Consider the following 17,703-nt stretch of genomic DNA (forward strand, 5'->3'; position numbering starts at 1 on the left):
AATACGCAATTTGATTAAAAGTAGCCTTTTCTTTGTGACTACTGATGCTGAAAATAGATTAATGCTTTGTTAATTCCCGTATATTCTTCATTTAAAACACTATTATATTCCCTTTTAGTTACACTTTTATAGTTTTTGTATTAATTGCTTGCAGTAAATGGAATGAGTCCTTTGACAGACAGATTTTGTGTGTTTATACATTCTATTTTTTTAGCCATATCACATTGTGTTTTAAAGATGATGTCTTTTGCTTAGAAATGCCAAATCTTAATCATGCTTATCATTTTCCTTGTATTCTTCCTAATAAAAGCTTGCCTTCCTCCCAGACCCAGTAATATTCTCTCCTAATTTTTCTGTAATTGAGTTCTAGCAGTGTGTGTGTGTCTGTGTGTCTGTGTTGTAAGAAAGTGGTGTCAGGTTCAGCATTTGGAGGAAGAAATCCATCCAATCAGTTCCAAGTATTGAAAAATCACTTCACACATGATGTACTTCTCCATTTATTTATTTCCTTTAATTTTTCTCAAGGATGTTCAAGGTTTTATTTATATATTTGGTAAAATTTATTTTTAAATACTCTGTGGTTTTGATGTTCTTGTGGATTGTTTTCACATTCGCTATGATAACATAATTTAACCAAAACACTTTAAGGGAGAAAGGACTTTTTCTGTCTTTCAATTCAAAGGACAATCAATCATTATAAGGAAGTCAAGGCAGCAGGAGCCCAAGGGAGCTGATCAGAGAGTATCTATCATTGGAAACAGAGAGCAGCAAATGGATGCATGCTTGTTTTTGGCTCACTTTCCCCACCATAAACAACGGGAAACCCAGATCCAGGGACAGGGACAGGCCACAGATAAGATCAGTTCTCCCACATAAGTTGCTCTAACTAAGATGATCCTACACAGGCATGCCCAAAGGCCCAATTCTTGGATGTTTCTAGATTCTGTCAAGTTGACAACTGGCACTAGCCTTCGTGGATGGTATTGTATTATTGTATTTAATTTTATTTCCTATACAATTTTGTCACATATTGAGTTTTAAGATCAACCTTTGCTAAATTCCCTCATTAATTTAAGAAGATTTGGGGGAGATGACTTTCAATGTTTCATGTTTAGAACAATAGCAATTATAAAATAGGAAAAATATTTATGCTTATTTCCTTTACTCTTCATCATCTACAAATCCCTGATCTAATGTTGAATATGATTAGAAAAATGTGTATGGTTGCTTTTTCTCTGAAACTCATAAAACACCTTCAGTGTTTCCACAGTAATCATAATGCCAGCAACTGGGCTTTTTCTCATTAATTAATTTATTTAATTGTTTTACAGCCTGATCCAGCCCCTTCGCTCCTCTCCTCCCAGTCCCACCCTCACACCCCGTCCCTTTTTTACCCTTCATTTAATTGAGGAAAACCATTCTTTATTTAGTTAATGTATGAGTTATGAATGGGGGTGGTGGTTTAGTAATTACTTGGACTAGGTCTGCTAACACTATTACTGGTTTTTCACTTTTTGCACTGTTGACATGAATGCCTTGATTATTTTCAAACATTAAATTGAACTTTCAGTACCAATATACATCGTATAATAATGGCATATAGTATCTCTTGAGTATTGCTGGATTCAGTTCACTGATACTTTGTCAAAATTTTTTGCTTTTAAGTCCATAAACTACATCAGTCTGCAATACTGTTTTGGGAATACCTTGTCTGTTTCTTGGTCTGGTTGTATAAACTCAACTGTTCCTTGATTTTCTTACTTTAAACAGTTAGCTTGATACTTGGCATTGGCGCTTCTTTTAATAATTAAAAGGACATTAAAATCCATTTTAATATGGTAGTATATTAAGTATTAGCTACATTTCAATTTATTTATGAGAATAAAGCCATAAATCTCCATTTTTCACTGTCTGTTTTGTAAATAATGTATTTACAGGAAATTACAATAGTCAGTGTCAAGTAGCATCAAGGGTGTAAGAAAGTTAGACTAACCAGAAGAAAGCTCAGTTCTGTTAAATTTACAGCTTAGTTTCTGGAAGTTTACCCTTGTGGAATCTGACAATTCTCCTCAATTTGACTTGATAAAGTGCTCATAGTCTGAGAAATACACTAAAAATATTCTACAGTCTCCTGCAGTCTGATACAGAGGTCAGTAAGTATATATGTGAGCAGCACCATGTGGAAGTTGTATATGTGGGGAAGAGAAAGAAAATTGGGAATTCAAACATGTGAGCTCTGCACTGATAAATCTGATGAAACATATAACACTTTCAGAAGCAAAAGTGCAACTCTGTGTTCCTGCATCATTGATTAAAAAGATCAAATTTCTGCCAAATTTTACTCATAAATTCATTATATTAGCAACCAAACTTTAGCAGACATTTTTAGAAAATTCAATATCAAAAACTGAGAATGCAAAAACTCAGAAGAGTCCTCTGTCAACTATAGGGTTGGTGAAGATCCTTTCCCAATCGTTTTGTTCTGATGACAGTGTCCTTTGCTTTTCAGTTTCATGAGGTCCCATTTATTGATTGCTGCTCTTAGAGCCTGTGCTGTTGGTGTTCTATTCAGAAGTTGTATCCTATGCCAATGAGTTCAGGCTCTTCTCCACTTTTTCTTCTAACAGGTTTAGTGTGTCTGGTTTTATGTTGAGGTCTTTGATCCACTTGGATTTTAGTTTTGTGCAGGGTGATAAGTATGGATCTATTTGCATTTTTCTACACGTAGACATCCAGTTAGACCAGCACCATTTTTTGAAGATGCTGTCTTTTTTCCATTGAAGAGTTTTAGTGTTTGTCAAAAATCAGGTGTCCATAAGTGTGTGGATTTATGTCAGGGTCTTCTATTCGATTCCATTGATCCACCAGTCTGTTTCTACGCCAGTAACGTGCAGTTTTTAGTATTGTTGCTCTATAGTACAGCTTGAGATCAGGGATGGGGATACCTCCTGAAGATCTTTTATTGTAGATAATTGTTTTAGCAATTCTGGGTTTCTTGCTGTTCCATATGAAGGTGAGAATTTTTCTTTCAAGGTCTGTAAAGAATTGTGTTGGTAATTTGATGGGAATTGCATTGAATCTGTAGATTGCTTTAGGTAAGATGGCCATTTTTACTATATTGATCCCGCCAAGCCATGAGCATGGGAGATCTTTCCCTCTTCTGATATTGTCTTCTAATTCTTTCCTCAGAGACTGGAATTTTTTTCATACAAAATTTTAATTGCTTGGTTAGGTTCACACCAAGGTACTTTATGTCCTTTGTGGCTATTGTGAAGGGTGTTGTTTCCCTAATTTCTTTCTCAGCCCTTTTGTCTTTTGTATACAGGAGGGTTACTGATTTTCTTGAGTTAATTTATACAAAGAACTCAAGAAGTTAAACAGCAACAAATCAAGTAATCTAATTAAAAAATGGGGTAGAGAGCTAAACAGAGAATTTTCAATAAAGGAATATCGAATGGCAGAGAAACACTTAAAGTAATGTTCAACTTCCTTAGTCATCAGGGAAATGCAAATCAAAATGACCCTAAGATTTCATCTTACATGCATCAGAATGGCTAAGATCAAAAACTCAAGTGACAACACATGCTGGAGAGATTGTGGAGAAAGGGGAACTCTCCTCCACTGCTGGTGGGAATGTAAACTTGTACAACCACTCTGGAAAGCAATCTGGTGCTTCCTCAGACAACTAGGAATAGCACTTCCTCAAAATCCAGCTATACCACTCCTAGGCATATACCCAAAAGAGACTCACATACACAATAAGAACATTTGCTCAACCATGTTTGTAGCAGCTTTATTTGTAATAGCCAGAACCTGGAAACAACCCAGATGCCCCACAACGAAGGAATGGATACAGAAATTGTGTTACATCTACACAATGGAATATTATTCAGCAATAAAAAACAAGTAAATCATGAAATTTGCAGGTAAATGGTGGAAACTGGAAAAGATCATCCTGAGTGAGCTATCCCAGAAGCAGAAAGACACACATGGTATATATTCACTCATATAGACATATAATATAGGATAAACCTACTAAAATCTGTACACCTAAAGAAACTAATCAAGAGGGAGGACTCTTGCTAAAATGCTCAATTCTTATCCAGAAAGGCAAAGAGGATGGACATCAGAAGAAGGAGAAAAGAGGGAAGAAGTCAGGAACCTGACACAGAGGACCTCTGAAAGGCTCTGACCTGCAGACTATCAAAGCAGATGCTAAGACTTATGGCCAACCTTTGGGCAGAGTGCATGGAATCTTATGAAAGAAGTGGGAAACAGTAAGATCTAGAGACTATAGGAACTCCACAAGGAGAGTAACAGAGCCAAAAAATCTGAGCACAGGGGTCTTTCCTGAGACTGATACTACAACCAAGGACCATGCATGGAGATAACCTAGGGCCCCTGCACAGATGTAGCCCATGGCAGTTCAGTGTCCAAGTGGGTTCCATAATAATAAGAACAGGGACTGTCTCTGACATGAACTGATTGGCCTGCTCTTTAATAACCTCCCCCTGGGGGGGGGGAGCAGCTTTACCAGGCCACAAAAGAAGACAATACAGCCACTTCTGATGAGACCTACTTGACTAGGATCAAAAGGAAGGAAAAGAAGACCTCCCCTATCAGTGGACTTGGGGCAGGGCATGTGTGCAGAGGGGGGAGGAAGGGGAGGATTGGGATGGGAGGAGGGAGAGAACCACAGGGAGGATACAAAGTGAATAAAGTGTAATTAATAAAGAAATTTTTTTGAGAAAAGGGGAAAAAACTCAGAAGAGGAGACAATGCTGAGGAGTTGGGCATATAGCTCAGCAAGAAAAGTCTTTGCCTCACCAGCATTAGGACCAGAGTTGGAGATGCTAAAAATCAACTCATAAAATCTAAGTGGACGTAATGGTCAGCTTGTAAGAGCAGCTTTCTAGGAATAGAGACAGGAACTCCCAGAGTGGGCTGGCCGGCTACACTAGCAAGCTCCAATTTTGGCCAGAGACTCTGCCTCAGTATAAAAGGCAAACAGCATTGGAAGAAGACACTGATCTTCAGCCACAGGCCTCCATGACATGACACACATATTTATGTATGTTAACCTGTAGACATACATTCAAGCACACATCTGCTAAACCACATACACACATGCACACCATACACATACATTTGCAAATAAGATGAACGATATATATTGAGTAATTTAAAACATATAAAGTTGTAGCTAACAAGACAATGCCATATCAGAATCAAGATAAACAAAAATAGGTCCACATAGGGGTGTCAATTTATATCAACAAAGCTTCTAGTCAGGTCCATCTGATGACACAACATACACAGGACCATGAGTGAATCTCAAAGTATTTAAGTTGAACAAAGAAGCCAAAAAAAAGTCATACACAAAAATTACCATAAAATTCTTGAAATTCTAATTTGCAGAGACAAAAGTGGGTTCCATATTGCTTAGGGATGCAGTAGAGGACAGGTGATAGAAAGGATGGGAAGATACTTGATAAACATTGCTGACAGGAAGACATGTTTGTTTCCTTATTAGGAAAATGACTTCCTGGGCAAATATGAAAATCACAGTTGTCTAATAGATACTCAAAATGTACTGTTTGTTGTTTAGCAGCTGCATACTGAGAAAACTGTTAAAATTTTGATGGAGAAATGATCAAATTCACAATGGTTTTGAAGACTGCCAAGGAATAGCTTGGAAATTCATATTTAGGTCCTAGCTGGAAACCACATGTACAAGTAGTCCTTCCATAGGCAAGTATTTGGGGAAATGATTTCAGAATATATCATTTAATCACAGGAAGAAAGAAGACTATGTTCTCTTTATCACTACCTACTATATTCCCAAGTACCAAGCAGACCGAAAGTAAAATAGGATACTCCCCAAATATGGAAATAGTGAAGTGAAATTATGTGAAGAACACTTAAAATTCCAAGGACAAATGCTTAATTTTGATTTTTATAAAGCAACTTGATTGTTCAAAAGTTATTAAAATTTTTATACTTATATTGAAGGCAGTGAATATGCTAAAGTACATGATATTCTTGAAATATCTCCATTTGAAATTGTCCACATTTTACTCAATGCTATGCACAATGACTATATATCACTGACAATCATTGTACGTTTGTCATATATATATATATACTTACATCATAGACACACATCAACAAATGCTTACTATTTATTATTGAAGCATTATTAATATCCCTGACATTTAATGGGGAAGGTTTCTCTTTGTTTTACACACCTGAGGGATTAAGAGGACAGCTGTTTCTATATTGGTAGCAGGTATGGATCTGGTAATTATTTTCCCTTTAGAGTACAACCGCTGACATGACAAGCCCCTAAGGAAAACAATAGTTCACAGTCATCTTCTCTAGTTCAAATAGATCTGAATGGAATTTTCTCTTAATATAGAAGATTAGAAAGCCACAGGATCGCTTTTCTTTCTCTGCTTAGCTGAGTGCTCTTTTCCTTCAGCCAAATCTATGAAATCTTACTCCAAGTCAACTCCAGCATATTATTCAGATCTGGAAGAAATTGGACTCTGTATATGATGACCGAGTTATTTGGTAATTGTGTGTGTTTGCAAGCAAACACTTCATGAAAATAAAATTAAAATTGTATATGACCAGCTACACTTTCCCTGCTGATAATAATCAGGTGAGTCATGGCTTTGATAAGATATGGTAGTTGAGATTTAACTTCAGAAGATGATCAAACATTATTATTATCTATGTTGATGGAACTATTGTTTATGTGCAGCGGAGGAGGAGGTGCCATATGCTTCCTGACAGAGAATACAAAGTATAGTGCAGGCAGAGCACTGCTCCCACAGGCTCTGTATCTGTCTTCATTGCCAATTCTTTGCTTTCTTCCCCATTACAAGCACATTTGCGTTAATATCCATCATTGGCAGTGACGTTTACAGAGCACTTTCAGGTGCATTATAACACACATTACAGTGCTTGGTAAAGTCCGAAACCCCTTTAACCAAGAGACACTGACATTAACCTACTTAGCCTACATTTCCAAAGAGCTTAGTTGGTCTGTAAATTAACACAAATACTCATAACTCTTAGTATACTTAATAGCCTATTATTAAAGGCCAGAAAGAACACTCTTCTCTGCTGACAATGAAGAATTCAGAGTTCTTAAAAATAATCTTAAAAAACAGCAAGTCATTCTTGACATTGTCTAAAACTCCTTTACTCCACATGATTTTTCTATCTGTACTTTTCTCCCTTGATTGCAATTCTCATATCAAATCCTGGATGTTTTAAGGAAAACTACTGAAGTATTTTAAGCCTTGAACATTACCCTGATCTCCCTCTTCAAACACCTGTATTCCCAGAATTACCATAATCAGAGTTCCAAATATATTGAAAAATGATATTTGTATTTAATACCCTGTCTTGAAGAAAATTTCTAAATGATGCATACCAGTGTCACAGTATATTTTTAATACTTTACAGAAGAGTTACGTTTGGGATAAGAACAGAAAGAAAAGATGGTTTGTGTGTTGCTGGTTCTGTTACTTGACTCTCCTGAGAAGAGTTGGGATGTGTGAGGAAGTCAATATGTAAACAGACTTGAGGGAAGAGAGGACAGAGAAGAAGTCAGCACAGGATATCTCCTCTGCTATGACACATATTATGTCTAGAAGCTTCCAGCTCTCTACAATAAATGCTCAGACTGTTAACTCTAGACAACAGCAATGGGAAGCAGTTAGAGGGTAAATTTGTAAAATAAATAGAAGAAAAGAGAAGAGGTGTGGAGCATCCTTACTGTCCAGCAGGAGTCCTGGTAATGACGGTGAAGAGCACTGTCAAAGCTTTATTGATAGTCTAGCATCTACTGACACTGTTCTAAAGTCTCCATCCAGGGTCTAAATACCAAATTTGTTCTGATGACTCAGAAAGCCAGATCCCAGGCAGATGTCTTCCTTGAACTCTAAACTCATATATATTTTCCTACTCAACATATCTATTCAGTCCAGTAATTGACCTCAAACTGAGTATGTGCAATCTATATATCAGTCTCTGCAGAACCGCCTGGACTCAAATCTTTTAGTTTTGTTGGTCTCCCTGTGGTTTCAGGCAAATGGATGGAATTAAAAGAGATTGTCCTGAGTGAGTTAACCCAGAAACAGAAAGACTGACCGGGTATACACTCACTAATAAGCAGATATTAGCCGTATAATATAGGGCAGCCATCTACAGACCTAAAGAAACTAAACACTAAGGAGGACCCTAGGGAGGATGTTGAAAGCTCATTCAGAATGGCAAACAGGATAGACACCAGAAGCTGTGGAAGAGAGGAAACACTATGGGAGTCTACTATAGAGGGGCTCTGAAAGGGTTCATCCGACAGGGAATCAAAGCAGATGCTGAGACTCAGGGCCAAATCTCACTTCTTTTTTTAAATTTTTTATTTTTATTATTCGTTACATTTTATTAACTCTGTATCCCAGCTGTATCCTGCTCCCTTATTCCCTCCCTCATCTCCTCCCTGCCCCTTTCCACGTCCACTGATAGGGAGGACCTCCTCCCTTTTCATCTGACCCTGGTTTATCAGGAATCTTCAGGACTGGCTGCAAAGTCCTCCTCTGTGGCCTAGCAGGACTGCTCTTCCCTTGGGAGGTGGGGAGGTCAAAGAGCCTGACATTGAGTTCATGTCAGAAATAGTCCCTGTTCCCCTTACTAGGGAACCCATTTGGATACTGAGCTACCATGGGCTACATCTGAGCAGAGGTTCTAGGTTATATCTATACATGGTCCTTGGTGGAGTGTCAGTCTCAGAAAAGACCCTGTGCCCAGATATATTTGGTCCTTGTGGAGCTCTGTCCTCTCCATGTCATACTAACTCCCCTTCTTTCATATGATTCCCTGCACTCTGCCAAAGGTTTGGTTATGAGTCTTAGTATCTGCTTTGATAGACTGCTGGGTAGAGTCTTTCAGAGGCCCTCTGCGGTAGGCTCCTCAAGTGCAATGGGCACTGGACGTAGGAGAAAACAAATCTCACTTCAGGTTTTCGTGTCCAGGTCACCATCATTCTATAACAAGTTCCTATTGCAGGGCATGGAGTACTTTTTTGCCACAGGTTAACTTCCGTATGTAAATGTGTCCACATGCCTTTTCTGCTACCATGTTTTCTACCTTAAGGTGATGTAAGGGTCAATGCAATCTTATTTAAACAAATAAGAGGCCAAAATTTTGTTATTATTTAGGAAAAGTGTTCAATAGGCTGGCATTAATGCTGTCATAGACCACAAGAAAAACAGTGTTAGAGGAAACTATTGAGAATTAAGAATGAGCATAATACAGAAGTTACCATCCATTCTGTGCTCAGTCTCAGAGGGAAACTGTTGTAGGGTAGGTATTTTTTTTTATTATTTTTTTTAAATACAACAGGCACAGACATAAGACCTAGACTTAACATTCATTCACTAGGAGATTTGGGGAAATTTATATAAATACATGTAGAGTGGGGGGGATAATGTTACCTTCAAGCAAAACTAACATTCTCTAGTTTCTCATCTGTGAGGCAGACAGTGTTCTTCTGCAGCCTCTGTCACATTGTAAGTGTGCCACAGCACTATGCCTTCCATGGGAGAACCATTGTGTTCTCTTTTCTTTTTCCCACTTCTCTTCAGCACAGGAAAACAGCTCCCTGATCACAGGGAGCTCAAAGGGGCTTTGTTCTTCTCACATCTCTATGAGTCAGAAGTAGCAGAAAAAAAAATCAAATTCACAACCAAAAAAAGCAGAGGGAAGAAGAAAAGCTTAGAAGGAAGCAAAGCCCTTGTGATTGGTGTCAGGGGCTGAGTGAGCTAAGTAGAAGGAAACTCAGGGGTCATCAATAAGGAAAGTTCAGTGTCTGAGTCATCAGAGACGAGAGCTGGTGCAGACAGAACCCTCCAGCTGGAAGAACATTTCCAGGCAGGCTCTTTTACAGGGTGCTTGAATAACAGAGTTATTCATCTTTTTCAGGAAAAGCTAGAGCTTTGTTTGTAGAGACAGCATGAGGCTCATGCTTAAATGTCACAAGAGGAAATAAAACAGAAACCAGATGACTTTCACTTCTCAACGCTTGTAATAAAAATGAAGCCAAATGAAGTGTAATCTCGATGATAGACAACACTCAAAACAGTACTATTTACATTCAAAACTTTGATGCTACTGAAAATATATTTCATTTGTCAAATTGCAAATTGCTAAATACTATCAATTGATAATGGTTGTCTCTCTCCATTGAACCACTCATCTCATCTAGCTGGGAGAAGAATGAGCCCAGGAAATCACTCTGCAGCAGCCTTATTTGTCCTTGAGGGGCTAACAGACCAGCCAAGGCTCCAAATCCCACTCTTCTTCCTGTTTCTATTGATCTATGTGGTCTGTATGGCAGGAAACTTGGGTTTAATCTTCTTAATCAGGATTAGCTCTCAGCTTCACACAGCCATGTATTATTTCCTCAGTAATTTGTCCTTCATAGATCTCTGCTACTCCTCTGTTATAATCCCCAAGATGTTGGTGAACTTTGTATCAGAGAAGAATTTCACCTTCTTTCCTGAATGCATGGCCCAGCTATTTCTGTTCTCTTTCTTTGGCATTGATGACTCCTACATGCTGACAGCCATGGCATATGATCGTTACGTGGCCATTTGCAACCCCTTGCTCTACAATGTCACCATGTCCCACAGAGTCTGTGTGCTACTCTCCATTGCTGTGTATGCAATGGGGGCCTTTGGGGCCACAGTTCATACCAGCTACATATCCAGCCGTTCCTTCTGTGGAACTAATGTCATTCACCATTACTTCTGTGACATCCTCCCTCTTCTGAACATAGCTTGCTCTAGAGACTACACCAAGGAGTTTGGGGTGATGGTACTGGTTGGATTTAATGTTTTTGCAAGTGTGTTTGCCATTTTCATTTCTTATGCCTTCATCCTTGCCAGCATCCTGCGAATTCGCTCAGCTGAAGGTAGGTCCAAAGCCTTCAGTACCTGCAGTTCCCACCTTGCAGCTGTTGGAGTCTTCTATGGCTCCATCATCTTCATGTATTTTAAACCATCTACAGGTGACACAACCCAGGAGAAAGTGGCTTCTGTCTTTTACACCACAGTGATTCCCATGCTTAATCCCCTTATATATAGTCTTAGGAACAAAGACGTCAAAGAAGCCATTAAAAAGGCTATGAACAGGGGGCTACTCTCTCAGTCTGTGTAGAAAAAAACATCTTTAAGCTAGAAATTTAAACATTCATTTTTGTCTTTTAAACTGTATTGTTGGGAATAATAACTATTTCAAGTTGAAGTGACACCTCAAAATAAAATGTGTGTTTGTTTTTGGTGAACCCTGCTTCCCAGTTTTAGTGTGCCTACTACCAACTTGGTGCTTTAGTGCTTTTCCCTCTTCCTGGTCTCTCTAGCCTATGTTCTTATAAATGTATAGGTATACATGAGTGTGTGTGTGTGTGTGTGTGTGTGCGCGCGCGCGCGCGCGCGCATGCGCGTGTGCTCACCAAATACTGCTAAGAAAAAAAAATAAGACAAATAAAAACTGAGAGATCTTCTGTGAAAAAAGCTAGGTCTATTTTACAAATTTTAAAAACTACATTTATTGATCTGTGGAGGAGGGTTGTCACAAGAGGAGTATCAGAAAACAAGGTGAGAGAATTGGCTCTCTTCTCCCATGTGGCTTCCTGACTCTCTAAACCATCTCAATAGCCTACAACCATATTTTAAGTGACAAATACACAAACCTGAAGACTGGGGAACAAGAACATGAAAGTGAAGAGGGAAAAGAAAATTCAAAGGCAGTGAAAGGAGAGAATTCTGATTATATCCTGAAGAGACTGTATATGCTCATGTCTTTGATTGCAAGAAAAGGGTCACAATGGAAAACCACTTCAATGTTTATGACTTTGAGACTATAATGTTAGAATTTCCAATGACCCAGGAAATTGTGGATGAGCCTGTTTGTGTGAGAACACATTCAGTTAATAACGATGATAGTCAGATCTTCTTCCCCCAAAACTTCACTTTAAAAAATAGCATGTACTTCACTTTGTACATACACCAGCATATATTAGTGAAGCAAATATTTTTCCAAAAGAATCGCAGAAAAGAAAATACTAGTTCGCATTAATAAAACTATAGGGAGTGAGTGAGAACAGGGCACTGAGGAGTATATATTACCTAAATAACTTCCATGTTTCACACAGAGCCTTATGCCTGTGAGATTGGAATCAACATTAAGATAAAAACCAAAAAGATGATCCAGAGTTGGAAAAAAAACACCAAGATTTGGCATCAAAATAATGTGCTGTTTCCTGTTTTGTGCCATATCTGAGAGTATCAGAACAGAGTTATTAGACTTGGATTTAGGAAATCCACATCAATATTTTTCAAAACAGCCCTATCAGCCATGGTCGGTTTCTATGCAGTCTCTCTGTAGTCATTTATTTCCCTGAACAAATGTCTTCTTGGGTATAACATCATAGAAACAAAATAAATGAGGTCGTCCAGCATATACCCTCTTATGATGCTCATGGGAAGAAAACCTATGTACCTCCTTCATGACACATATTTTAGCTGTAACATAACACTATTTCTGATGAGAGTTAGGCATATCTGTCTGTCTAAATAGAAGATAAGGTATCTGATAACCATGGATATGTGTGTCTTTTACATTCTCCGCCCAATTCCTAGAACATTAAATGATGCAAAGCTCCTCAAACACTGACAGATGAATAAATGAACTTCTGTGCATAAAAATATAAACAGAAATAAATCCAAAAAAGGTGTATTTGCAGCCAAAAGCTTAGTCACATACACTACATTCCTCTGAGAATAAATGTCTTTGAACTCTGTTTCTTATGTTATTTTATAATTATCCAAATGAATTTATCTAGCTGGTTGTAGATTATTCTAATACTACATGACAAAGAAGACACTAGAATAAAAGGGAAACTGTGTAACTGAGTAATTAATCATGAAGATTAATAACTTCTTATTAATTGCCATAAAATTGGCTTATGTCACCCTTTAAGAGCCTTTTAGTTAAAAATATCTTCTCCTCACTCCACAAGGAGAGCAACAGAACCAAAAAATCTGAGCACAGGGGTCTTTTCTGAGACTGATATTCCAACCAAGGACTATGCATGGAGATAACCTAAGACCCCTGCACAGATGTAGCCCATGGCAGTTCGGTATCCAAGTGGGATCCATTGTAATAGGAACAGGGACTGTCTCTGACATGAACTGATTGGCCTGCTCTTTAATTACCTCCCCCTGAGGGGGAAACAGTGTTCCCAAGCTGTTACAATGCAGCCACTCCTGATGAGACCTAATTGACTAGGTTCAGATGGAAGGAAAAGAAGACCTCCCCTATCAGTGGACTTGGGGAGGGGCATGCATGCAGAGGGTGGAGGAAGGGAGGGATTGGGATGGGAGGAGGGAGGGAACCACAGGGGGGATACAAAGTGAATAAAGTGTAATTAATAAAGAATAAAAAACTAAAAAATATATATATGTGTATATATATATATATATATATATATATATATATATCTTCTCCTCTACCAACCTGAGTAATATTTTATTGTGTAAGTGTACCGTGTTTTTATTATCCATTCATCAGCTGACGGACATCTATGTTGTTTCTGGATTCTGGCTACTATGGCTAGAGCAACAACAAGCATGGATGATATGGGCCTTAGTTCTTCCTCCACTGTCTTCATCAGCCATTCCTTCCAGGCCAACTCTATTCTCTTTATTACTTCTCACTGACCCTAGACCCACAGTCTTTAAAAATTTCAAAACACATTAAATGTTCAAGGGTCTTTTAAAATACGAAGTCTGACTGGTGGTGGTGTTCTTCTATCAGTCAGAGACAGAGCAGATGGCAATCCTATGTTCATCCTAGCTTGGTGCCCAGCTTAATGGCCAAAGCTGTCTTATGCCTAGGATTCATAAATATCAAGTAAAATAAAGTCCAAGGCAGGCAGCACAGCACAGAAGAAGGAAGACAGAGAGACCTGTAGACCACTATGCTACCCACAGAGCTGACTTCCAGCATATGGCACAGGCAAGCCACAGACACCCGCCTGCTGACATGCCATTCCACGTAGCACAAGTGGAGAATGTTGCGTAAGTATCCATCAGCCACATGACCAGCCTACAGCAGGAGCCACCTCAATATATGAGTATGTGTTGGTCAGATGAGAGGGAAAGAGAAGTGTAACAGCTTGAGCATTTTGAAGAGAGATGGAAGTGGAGACATGAGGGTGTTCTGAGTGGCCAGCTCTATGACCTGAATCCATGGGGAAGTCCCAGCCCAAGCTGCCACTGAGGGCCATGTCTGAGTCTGTGGCTACACAGCTGCAGGGGATAGTAGCGCTGATGTCTGCAGCTCATATTACTACTAGAGGACATGAGGATGTCTCTGTGGGGACAGCCACAGAAAACCACATGAATGTCCAGGAGCTGTGGCCGTGCATAACTGGCCCAATCACCCACTGGATTATGCAGCATTGTTCAAGAAAGTAGGCCTTGCACCTTGCCAGGCAGCACGGTGGAGCTTATCCTGGCAGTGTGTGTGTTGGTGAGACAGCCCCGGGCCCGATTGTGGGAGAGCTGATCCTACCATTTGTCTGCCATGAGCTCAGGAGAGCTAGTGCTGCCTCTTGCAGCACTCAGGGGAGAGGGCTCTGAGCCTCACCTGGGCAAGACAGCAGAGATAAAGAGTAGATAAGGAGTAGAGAAGCCAGCTCCAAGGGTGAGAGCATTAGAGAGCTGGCACCGCCACCATCTTCCATGAAGTGGCATTAGAGAGCTGGCCCCACCACTCATCTTCCATGAAGTGGCCTGGGTGTGAGGTGGGGGTAGAGGGTTGATGTCTTACTTCTCACCACCTGCAAACAGTCAGGAGAGCTGGTCCCAGAGCCGTGAGAGTGGGAGAGCTGGCCCTGTCCCTCTCCAGCAGCAGTCCTCAGGAGAGCAGCCCTGAACCTTGCCAGGGCAACACACTAGTACTGGCTCTGGTGAAGGGGGATCAGGTAAGCCAGCCCCAAGGACAGAGCAAGGGGAAGCTGTCTCTACTACTCATCTGTTGTGAGGTGGTCTGGGTGCAGTGGGTGATGCCCTCACCCCTCACCACCTGCAGCAGTCAGGAGAACTGGCCCTGGGTCATGAGAGCAAACGAGCTGGGGCTGTCCCTCAATGGTTATAGCACTAGGGAAAGTGGCCCCTGCACCTCACTGGGCAGCACAGTAGAGCTGGCCCTGAAGGTGAAGGCCCTGGAAAGCTGACCCCACTACTCCTCTGCCGTGAAGCAACCTGACGTGAGAGGGAGATGCCCTCTGCCCCCTCACCCCTCCCCACCTGAGGCAGTCAGGAAAGCTGACCCTGAGGTCATGAGAGCTGGTGAGCTGGTGAGCTGGTGAGCTGGTGAGCTGGTGAGCTGGCTCTGCACCTCGCCTGGACAGCACAGTAGGGCCTTCGCTTGTCAGGGGCCACAGGCACATGAACCAGCCCTGAGGGCGAGAGCATGGGTGAGCTTGCCATGTCTCTCACCCGGGGCAACACTTTTGAGAGCAATCCCTGAATCTCATCTGGGTATACATTAAAGCTGGCCCTGGTGGAAAGGGCGCTGGTGAGCCAGCCTGAGGTGGGATGGGGCTACAACCAGATGTAAAGTGAATAAAAAATAAATTAATTACCCAAGAAGCAAGCAGGAGTAGCCATTCTAATATCTGATAAAATAGACTTTCAACCAAAATTAATCAAAAGAGATGGGGAAGGACACTTCATACTCATCAAGGGAAAATTCCACCAGGAAGACATCACAATCCTGAACATCTATGCCCCAAATACAAGGGCACCCACATTTATGAAAGAAACATTGATAAAATTTAAAGCACATATAGATCCCCACACATTAATAGTGGGAGACTTCAACACCCCACTCTCAACAAAGGACAGGTCAACAAAACAGAAATTAAACAAAGAAACAATGTCTCTGACAGAGGTCATGAATCAAATGGACCTAACAGACATTTACAGAACTTTACACCCAAACACAAAAGAATTTACCTTCTTCTCAGCACCTCATGGAACCTTCTCCAAAATAGACCATATAGTGGGTCACAAAGCAAGCCTCAACAGATACAAGAAGATTGAAATAATCCCATGTATCTTGTCTGATCACCATGGAATAAAGCTGGACCTCAACAATAACAGAAATAACAAAAAGCCTACACACACATGGAAACTGAACAACTTATTACTAAATGACAGCTGGGTCAGGGAAGAAATAAAGAAAGAAATTAAAGTCTTTCTAGAAATCAATGAAAATGAAGACACAACATACCCGAACTTGTGGGACACAATGAAAGCAGTGCTAAGAGGAAAGTTCATAGCACTAAGTGCCTTCAAGAAGAAATTCGAGACAGCTCATTCAAGCACCTTAATGGCTCACTTAAAAACCCTAGAAAAAGAAGAAGCAGACACACCAAGAAGGAGTAGACGGCTGGAAATAATCAAACTCAGGGCTGAAATCAATCAATTGGAAACAAATAAAACAATTCAAAGAATCAATGAAACCAAGAGCTGGTTCTTTGAGAAAATCAACAAGATCGACAAACCCTTAGCCAGGCTAACTAAAAGGCAGAGAGACACCACCCAAATCAACAAAATCAGAAATGAAAAGGAGGATATAACTACAGACACTGAGGAAATCCAAACAATCATTAGGACTTACTTCAAAAGTCTATATGCCACAAAATTTGAAAATCTAAATGAAATGGACAATTTTCTTGATCGATTTGACTTACCAAAGCTGAATCAGGACCAGGTAAATCAACTAAATAGTCCTATATCCCCCAAAGAAATAGAAGCGGTCATCAAAAGTCTCCCATCCAAAAAAAGCCCAGGACCAGATGGCTTCAGCGCAGAATTCTACCAGACCTTCAAAGAAGAGCTAACACCAATTCTCTTCAAACTATTCCACAAAATAGAAACAGAAGGAATATTACCAAATTCATTCTATGAAGCCACAGTCACCTTGGTACCTAAACCTCACAAAGACTCAACAAAGAAAGAGAATTTCCGGCCAATCTCCCTTATGAACATTGATGCAAAAATACTTAATTAAATACTTGCAAACTGAATCCAAGAACACATCAAAGACATTATCCACTATGACCAAGTAGGCTTCATCCCAGGTATGCAGGGGTGGTTCAATATACAGAAATCCATCAATGTGATCCACCATATTAACAAACTGAAAGAAAAAAACCACATGATAATCTCCCTAGATGCTGAAAAAGCCTTTGACAAAATCCAACATCCATTCATGTTCAAAGTATTGGAGAGATCAGGGATACAAGGCACATATCTAAACTTAGTAAAGGCGATATACAGCAAGCCTATAGCCAACATCAAACTGAATGGAGAGAAACTTAAAGCAATCCCACTGAAATCAGGGACAAGACAAGGCTGCCCACTCTCTCCATATCTCTTCAACATAGTGCTGGAAGTCCTTGCTAGAGCAATAAGACAGTTGAAGGAGATCAAGGGGATACAAATTGGAAAGGAAGAAGTCAAATTATCACTATTTGCAGATGATATGATAGTATACGTGAGTGACCCCAAAAACTCTACCAGGGAACTCCTACAGCTGATAAACACCTTCAGCAAA

At 40.0% G+C, this 17,703-nt stretch overlaps 1 protein-coding gene across 1 annotated transcript; it reads left to right on the forward strand.

The window, feature by feature from the left end:
• The first annotated feature begins 10,287 nt into the window (after positions 1–10,287).
• LOC110562678 (olfactory receptor 8D1-like) lies at positions 10,288–11,229 on the forward strand. Its single transcript, XM_021659509.2, has one exon. It carries the CDS (start codon positions 10,288–10,290, stop codon positions 11,227–11,229), a length of 942 nt encoding a protein of 313 aa, XP_021515184.1.
• The last annotated feature ends 6,474 nt before the right edge of the window (positions 11,230–17,703 follow it).

The sequence above is a fragment of the Meriones unguiculatus genome, chromosome 1 (genome assembly GCF_030254825.1).
Source record: "Meriones unguiculatus strain TT.TT164.6M chromosome 1, Bangor_MerUng_6.1, whole genome shotgun sequence".
Taxonomy (NCBI): Eukaryota; Metazoa; Chordata; class Mammalia; order Rodentia; family Muridae; genus Meriones; species Meriones unguiculatus.

Bases quoted from the DNA above. Each gene is read 5' to 3' on its own strand.
- LOC110562678 (XM_021659509.2), top strand. From the start codon at position 10,288: ATGAGCCCAGGAAATCACTCTGCAGCAGCCTTATTTGTCCTTGAGGGG.